Source organism: Gobio gobio (genome assembly GCF_949357685.1).
Source record: "Gobio gobio genome assembly, chromosome: 15".
Taxonomy (NCBI): Eukaryota; Metazoa; Chordata; class Actinopteri; order Cypriniformes; family Gobionidae; genus Gobio; species Gobio gobio.
Window position 1 is genome coordinate 14,499,565 of NC_137108.1, and position 8,752 is coordinate 14,508,316.

General features: G+C 37.3%; 1 protein-coding gene across 2 annotated transcripts in view; it reads left to right on the forward strand.

Moving 5' to 3' along the window:
* The window catches only part of prpf3 (PRP3 pre-mRNA processing factor 3 homolog (yeast)), a 41,874-nt gene extending 33,122 nt beyond the window's left edge, over positions 1-8,752 (forward strand). For both annotated transcript variants that reach the window (XM_079837430.1, XM_079837431.1), the window contains exons 12-17: positions 4,107-4,206; positions 5,401-5,514; positions 6,381-6,499; positions 6,597-6,674; positions 6,778-6,839; positions 7,087-8,752. In XM_079837430.1, coding sequence (XP_079693556.1) covers positions 4,107-4,206; positions 5,401-5,514; positions 6,381-6,499; positions 6,597-6,674; positions 6,778-6,839; positions 7,087-7,236 — 623 coding nt within the window. In that variant the 3' untranslated portion in view covers positions 7,237-8,752. The remainder of the gene's footprint in view (positions 1-4,106; positions 4,207-5,400; positions 5,515-6,380; positions 6,500-6,596; positions 6,675-6,777; positions 6,840-7,086) is intronic.

An 8,752-nucleotide genomic window follows, 5' to 3' on the forward strand; every position in this document is an offset into this window, starting at 1 on the left:
CAGATAGACAACATAAAAGTAATCTTACAACGTGCATCTGCAGAAAAGGACGCGAATGCGCACATGAACTTCACGCGCTAGTCTGAGTGTTCTCGTTCGTTTCTCTGTGGATCAGCTGATACACGGGGAACTAAGCACAGATCATTTACCGCATTCTATTTCCATCGTGTTCTCATTATAATGCTATGTAGGCTATGACAGATTGGCGCTGCACATCTTTCACTAACCATTCAATGATCAGTGATTCCAGATATCACTGCAGTGCACGTCTCAGTTTCACTTTATTTTGCCGCGGTCAGGAGGTGTGCTGTATAACGCTAACCAATCAGACCTCAGGTACCGCGCAAAACGCCGCAATAACCAATAAAAAAAGAGACAAATAAATTTTTTTCAGGGCGATCATAGTTCTCATGAACGATGATCGCTGTCACGTTTGAGTACTCGATTACTCGACCACTGTTGCCCATCCCTACTAGTGTGCAGCCGAAATAACGTTACACCCGCAAATGGCAGTTGTTAATGTCAAGCCCTGATTATTATCCCTTAAATGTCACCCTAGTCTTGTCTGAATTTGTTCGTTCGCTTAACGTTATTATTTCCCAGACGTAGTTTTGGTATTGAGGTCAAAGTCCACTTGCCTTGCGTTTGTAGTTTTGAATTGTTTCCCCCTATTACAGCGACCTATTACAGGGTGACCATCTTCGATTAAGTTTCCCTCTGGACTTTTGTTAAAGCCAAAATATGACAACGCCTCAGATTTGGTCCTTTTAGAAGTCTGAAAAATCTCCCAGCGTTGTCACTGCCATCTGCCATTTCTTCTCATTCAAAAAAACAGCAGTGGGTTGCGCCAGACTGATGCTGACTGGACAAGATTTATTGAGTTTTCACAATCGTGATAATCACACGCGGTTTTAATGATAATTAAATTTTATACGATATTACTAACCGTCACTAAATTTTATCGTGGTTTATCGTGAAACCGGTAATAGTTTCATCCCTAATTATTTATTACTAATATTGTTCAATTAAAGGTTTTTCACATCATAACTAAAGTGATGAACACTTATGTTATAATATTTTAGTGTCTACAAAGTAGGGATGCAACAATACAGTTAGTCCACGGTTCAATACATACCTCTGTTTTTAACCACGGTTTTCGGTTCGGTTATGATGGCTTGTCACATCATTTTTTTGCTATTCTATTCTTAAGCGACAGGAACAGTAAGAGGTTAAGGAGAAAAAATGTAAAATGTTTATTGCAATACTCTTCTTTACTTCACTTAAAATAATTTAAAAACCTTACTTAAACTTAAAACTTTACTTAAAAAAAAACCTTGTACACATTCCTAGTGTATTGTATAATATAAAATAAATATATATAAAGATTTACACTGGTAGCTCAGAGCAGTACAGCAGAATTTAAGTATGAAATTGAATGAATTAATGTAAAAATAAAACACTACATAGACTTCACTATAAAATATACATTGATTCTTATTAAAGCTACCGTATTAAAGTTTTTCAGTCAAGAGCAGTGAGTGATTTTCTCTGTCTTTTGTTGTTGTATTAACATTAAAGGGATAGTTCACTCAAAAATGAAAATTCTGTCATCGAGAAATGATTACAGGTTTGGAACAATATTAGAGTGAGTAAATAATGACATAATTTTAGAGGTAAACTTTCTGGACAACGTGTTCACTAGGCAGCGCTGCTGTCAATTTAGAGGTCTTTCAATAAGACCTGCATGCATCTAATATACAGACACACTCTGATTTTACTTTCACTTTAGACATATGACTGTGTTTGACAGGCATTTAATGCGCGCGCCCGGAAAAGCGAATGAGCACGTGAATGAAATGTTTAACCGGCAAGGCTGTAAAACGCATGCAAATAATGAACTTTCATGATTGTGAATAACTAGTGTTCCGCAGTGTTGGGAATAACGAAGTTATAGATAAACGGCGTTACTAACGGAATTATTTTTTTCAGTAACGAGTAATCAAACGAATTACTGTTTATTCCGTTACAACGCCGTTAGCATTACTGAGAAATAAAAAGGTCAGTCGGACCTGCAACGTGTGTGTGCGCGCCAGCCATGCGTGTTGGGGGGTGGGTTGGGTGGTACACATAACTGATGATGATTGGTGGGTGGGAGAAAATGTTGAGGTTGATAGGTTGAGTTCTCACACACACACACACACACACATACCTACCTATGACTAGGTTTTTTTCGGTACTTTTGGGATGTTTACATAAATAACTGTAAAGAACCTGTAAGTCATTTATAAATGTGTTATTGACATTATGCCAGAGCTGCCCTGGTCTCTGTCTGCCATTGTCTGTGATGTTTGATTACTGTAATATTTACTAGTAAATAGTAGGCTACTAGCTACTTAATTTAATTCATTAAAACAACCATATTATAATTCTTTTTTCTTTTTAATTTCATTTCTATAAAAAGATTTCCCACAAATTGTGTTATGTATTTTCTGGTAATCAAATGAAGACATAAAACATTAATTGAATTTCTTTTTTAATTTAATTAAACTTTTTTGTCAAACAAAGTGCTGCACAACTGAGCTTTATACGGTTAAAATTAAAACATGAAGATAATTTTATTTATTAAAAAAAACGTAATAAATTATAAACTTTATTTTTTTATTACATTAGTGTTAGTATTTTTTATTACATTGAGGCGTATCTAAATTCTACTGTACAACAGTAATTTATTTGTCAAGTTAGCCAAACTTTTATTTTGACGGGTTGCCGTGAATTTGAGTCTCTGTGTGTTTGATATGACGCTGGTCGTTTTTCAAAAATGAAACGGTAAAATGCTCATGAAGTGACTCAGTGGCTCTGGAGATGACGTTCGTGCGTTCATGTCCTCATATGAGAGGCAGAGATGGAAACATGCGACCGACACGCGCGATTCTGAGTGAGAGTGTGTATGAGGTAAACCCATAGACTGCAAAACGCGCGTCTACGCATTCATTCGCACCGAGACATGCATGATTCGTATTTAAATGGTCTTTTTGCGGTTTAATATTCACAGACACTAGTCTATATCACCATATGCGTTCTCAGGTACCGAAATTTGGTACCGATTGATTTAATGTGAATCGGTACTCGGTAGTACCGACGTAATTCGGTCGGTGCCCTTAAAAGTACCGAGTTCGGTACCCAACCCTACCTATGACGCACACGCATATGCACAGTTAACGATGGCAAGTCTGGAAGTATAAGCGCTACTTTTCCCTCGTTGAGGTGAAAGGTAAGAATGTTTATGTAACGTGCAACTTATGCCCAGGAAGAAAGAGTCTCTCCACGTCGGTGGCAAGTAATTCTAATCTAATGAAGCACCTCACATCACATGCCGCCACAAAATGAGTGGCTAAAAACCCAGGTGATAACGCGAGCTCCACTACCAAAGAAGTAGTACTGATAATATTTACACATTACACTATAGTAGGTCTACTGATATTTACAATAATGTATTGCATTGGATAGGTGTCTCTCACATTGTCCCACAGCAACATTACAATAGTGTACATTAATGTACAATGTTTTATAATAATAATTTATTCTATTTAGTGTCCAATTCATTCATTTAACATATTTAATATTGGGGGCATCCAAGTTATTTGACATATTTGAACATTTGGGGGGAAAAAAAGTAACACAGTAGGTACGTTTCCTGGTAATTAGTTACTTTTATAATGATGTAACTCAGTTACTAACTCAGTTACTATTTGTAAGAAGTAACTATAACTAATTACTTTTTTAAAGTAACGTGCCCAACACTGGTGTTCCGTGAGTATAACTCTACCACTAACGTGTGATGTGAATGTAGGCCTATGTTGCGTTGTTCAGTAGGCCTATATTGGGATGGAGGCAAATTATAGAATTTGTAGAAAAATAATTAATTAAATGCAAAACTGAAATTCCAAAACTTAATTCACAGGTGCGTATTGAACCGTGAATGCTGTACCGAACGGTTCAATATTATATTGAGAATTGTGGCATCCCTACTTCAAAGTAGCAACTAGATTACAGCTCTGTACTTTTCTCTGTGTATGCAATCTTCATGTGTCTATATTTGTGTGCAGTGCGGATCTCTAATCTGATGAGGGTTTTGGGGACGGAAGCTGTGCAGGACCCCACTAAAGTAGAGGCTCATGTTAGAGCACAAATGGCCAAGAGGCAGAAGTGAGTGTTTTCAAACGCACATAGTAAAAATTTTTTTACTAAAAATTGTGCCAATAGTACTGTATTTTCCAGAAAAGAATTCACACTGGGTTAAAATGGTACATTTACAAACGTTATAAACACTATAAACGTGTATTTTATTTCCCCTTACTCCACAAAAAAATCCTTTAAATTTAAAGGGTTAGTTCACCCAAAAATGAAAATTCTGTCATTAATTACTTACCCTCATGTCGTTCGACACCCGTAAGACCTCCGTTCGTCTTCGGAACACAAATGAAGATATTTTAGTTGAAATCTGATGGCTCTGAAAGGCCTCCATTGGCACAATGCATGGTTCACTCCCAAGACCCTTAAAAGGTACTAAAGACGTCATTACAAAGTCCATCTCACTACAGTGGTTCTAAAATAACTTTATGAATCGGCGACCCTAAATAACGACTAACATAGTGATGACGATTTCAAAACAAGACATCATGAAGCTTCGAAGCGTTATGAATCAGTGAGTCGAATCATGATTCGGATCACTTGTCAAACCGCCAAACTGCTGAAATTTGACGATCCAAACTGCTCATTCAACTCACTGATTCATAACGCTTCGAAGCTTCATGAGGCCGTGTTTTGAAATCGTCATCACTATATAAGTCATTATTTAGGGTTTTTTGCGCACAAAAACTATTCTCGCCGATTCATAGTTACTTTAGAACCACTGTAGTGAGATTGACTTTGTAACGATGTCTTTAGTACCTTTTAAGGGTCTTGAGAGTGAGCCGTGCATTGTGCCAATGGAGGCCTTTCAGAGCCATCAGATTTCAACTAAAATATCTTCATTTGTGTTCCGAAGACGAACGGAGGTCTTACGGGTGTCGAACGACATGAGGGTAAGTAATTAATGACAGAATTTTCATTTTTGGGTGAACTAACCCTTTAAGTGTCTTTACAACAGGAGTGAAAGTTTAAAACTAAAAAATTAAATGTGCTGTACAAATAAACTTGCGTCTCTCTCTCACTCACTCACTCACTGCATGAATCCAAATGTGTGTGCTTTTCGCATTTTGCATGCTTGGCTTTGAAAAATAACTCATAACACATTTTAGATTAAAAAAATTACATTTATATTCTGGAAAATACTGTTCTTTTATTGGGTTTTTTGTTGTTGCATAGTGTGCATAGTGATGTTTGACCGTGTGTGTTCAGGGCCCATGAGGAGGCAAATGCAGCACGCAAACTCACGGCAGAACAAAGGAAAGAGAAGAAAGTGAAGAAACTTAAGGAGGATTTGAGTCATGGGGTTCACATTGCTGTTTACAGGTATAAAATGTGACACATCAGCTAAAATCTTGCATTACAATTTTATATTTGTGCTGTAACACACACTGTAATCGAACTGTTTAATCTAGGATTTATTCAAAGTCTTGTTAAATTGCAGGGTTCTGCTTTAGAGAACACAATCTCCCACATTGTTTACAACACAAGTGTTCTACAGCCGCACAGCATCCTGCTAACCTACAGCTTCACCAAACTGCACTCTGAATTGATTGCGAAAAGTCCACAATTCAGAATAAAAGTAATCAAAAAATGTAATGATACTGTGTGAGAATTATTCAGTGGCCAATAATGTTAAGCTATTGAAAATTATTTTGTAGTTTTAGCTTCTTCAAAGTAGACTAAGCCACTTGATTTCAACTGGCTATTCACACTCTGGGTATTTTCTCAACCAACTTTGTGTGGTGTACCCTGGATAGTAGTTAAGATGGTCACTAGTTGGTTGCTTTTACTGTACTATCCAGTCGCAATTCAAAAAACATTACGTTAGGTTAGACACCATATACAATTAACACAGATGAAAACGAGACTGTGAGGGATAGATAGATGTTGTAAACAACAGTACAGCCCATTGAACGCACTGTATTCTCTCTATTCCTCTCAAACTCATTTTCATTATTGTCAAAAATATGGTGCTACCCTGACTAAGAACAACTTTGGACTGTGATATAGACCTGTCTCGTCACTTTTAATACAGATATTTTCTGTTTGCTCTTATGATTTCAGTCAACTTTTAATTGCATTGTTCTTGCTGATTGCACACAACAACATGCATACAGTGTGGCCAGTGATATCTTTTATGCTAATTTATCCTGTTGCTTACTCAAGTGGTTTATCTGCTTTGCCTGCAGAATCCGAAATCTGCATAACCCAGCCAAGAAGTTTAAGGTGGAGGCCAATGCAAACCAACTGTATCTTACGGGCACTGTGGTACTGCACAGAGACGTCAACATTGTAGTAGTGGAAGGAGGTGGGTTAATGTGACTAGGGTATCTTTATAGATGATTATCTTCACAGATGTTTTCAGGATCATTATTTAACTTTAATTGACTCCTTCCTCCCTGTAGGACCCAAGTCACAAAAGAAGTTTAAACGACTGATGTTGAGCAGGATCAAATGGGATGAGCCGAATTCCAAGAGAGATGGTAAGGGGAAATATGAGTAACTGAAGACCAAACATTTATGATCTGCTTTTTATGAGCTGTGATTTGGAACTGACATTTGATCTTCCATGTTTTTTTTTTTAAGAGCCTCAAGATTCAGATGATGAGGGTTCCAGGAAGAATAACAAATGCTCCTTGGTTTGGGAGGTAAAATAATGGAACATTTAACAAAAATTATTAATTACTTTCATTATTCCGTTTACTTTATACAACACAGATTATTTCAAAGCAGCTGTACAGCAATAAACCGCAAAATAATGATCAATAATGCTATTAACAATTTTAAGGTTTTTACTGCTATATAAGTAAACAGTAATATATTAAGTAATATTTAGTTTCTTCCTTTTTCTTATTAATCCTTTGTATACTTTAATATATTAATTTTATTCCTCAGGGTACAGCCAAGGAACGTAGCTACGGGGAGGTTAAGTTTAAGCAGTGTCCAACGGAAAGCATGGCTAGGGAACATTTTAAGAAGCATGGCACCGAGCACTACTGGGACTTGGCTCTGAGTCAGAGTGTCCTGGAGACAACTGACGACTGAGATATAGACTGAACTCTGAAGAAGAATAACAACAGAGGACACAGTGGCATGTGGACCTTGCACGCATTTTTTTATTTTATTTTTTGAGAGAGAGAGAGAGAGAGAGAGAGAGAGAGAGAGGTGGAATAGACTGTGACAGAGATAAACATGTATATGTAAATATAGTTTAAGTGTATAAGAGGATGATTGCGTTTTGCATACCTGCAATACATGTGTGAAACAACGCAAGGCTTGCTGCAGAACTTTACAGTGGTGGCAGCTTGAACAAGGGTGGACACTGGTCTCTTGTAACAGTTTTATAGTGTAGGCTGTGCAGTCTTTGATCTTGTGTGATTTCTACCTTTGATTCATCTTGAGTGCTGCATCATGTGCTCTCGCCATTTTGATGCAGTCTTTTCATTAAGTAAACATCACTCCTGAAATAAGTTAATTGACAGACAGTGTAGTTTGTTACTGATTGACCAGACATTTTTGAGTGCAGATACAAGAGTATTGGTTTCACTATAACACAAAGTTATGATTTTAGTGTTTCTGAAGAATGGAGGTCTTTTATTTTGGTTCACCTATTCAAATGTCCAAAAGAAAGTGACAGAGCACATGGCTGCTTACATTTATGCCACATTTATTTTTCATGCTGTTATCCCCCCAATGCCATGCCAATAAATCAAATGGATAAACTGCAACCAACCAAATGCTGATCATTAAAGCTCGGGGGGAAAAAAAGTTATTTTGTGTTGAGAAAGTTACTTCATTTTAAGATGTACTAATTGTACACTAATGTACTAAAAGATATCGACTTAAGCCAAGGTAGTACTCTTTAATATTTCCAGTGCCAAAACATGATCTCCAGTTGCTAGACAAGATAAATGCTAATGACATGCTCCCAACGATGCAGTGGGGGTACAATGGTGTTTGGGCCAGGCATTCCTATTTGTGATTCAAATATTTAAAGATGATTTCCCAAACCTGTTCCTGAAATACCCATTTATATGTCTCCCTAATTAAACACCCATTTCAACTTGTTAGTTAAGATCAAGACTGCTTTCCACTTGGAGATTTAATGGTATGATGCTTGTAGCTATTAAGATTACTTTTTGTTTTACACAGCCACTGTTAATTGTATACTTGTATCATTAGCATTTTATCCTTGTATTATCATTAGCCACCTTTGTTTCCACCGCAAGACCTTTCCCCAGGAACTAGGGACTTTGGGGTGTTTCGATCGCAGGGACCAGGGTCTAAATGAAGTTCCGGGTAAAAATTTCCCCCTCAGGAAGTCCCTGCTCGCGAGGTAGTACTACTTCAAAGTTCAGGAGCTTTCGGGGGTGGGACTTGGGTGCTGAACATGCTGGTTGGTTGAGTTCACGCAACATTTTGATTGGTTGACTTCATGCAGCATTTTATTTCAATAACCATTTTTAAAAGTCTGTTGTGGTGCGTGCAGTAAGAGTTCCTGGGACAAATTGTTCCGGGCACTTTACTAACAGACCAAGCATTCCTGTGGAATGGTGCATAC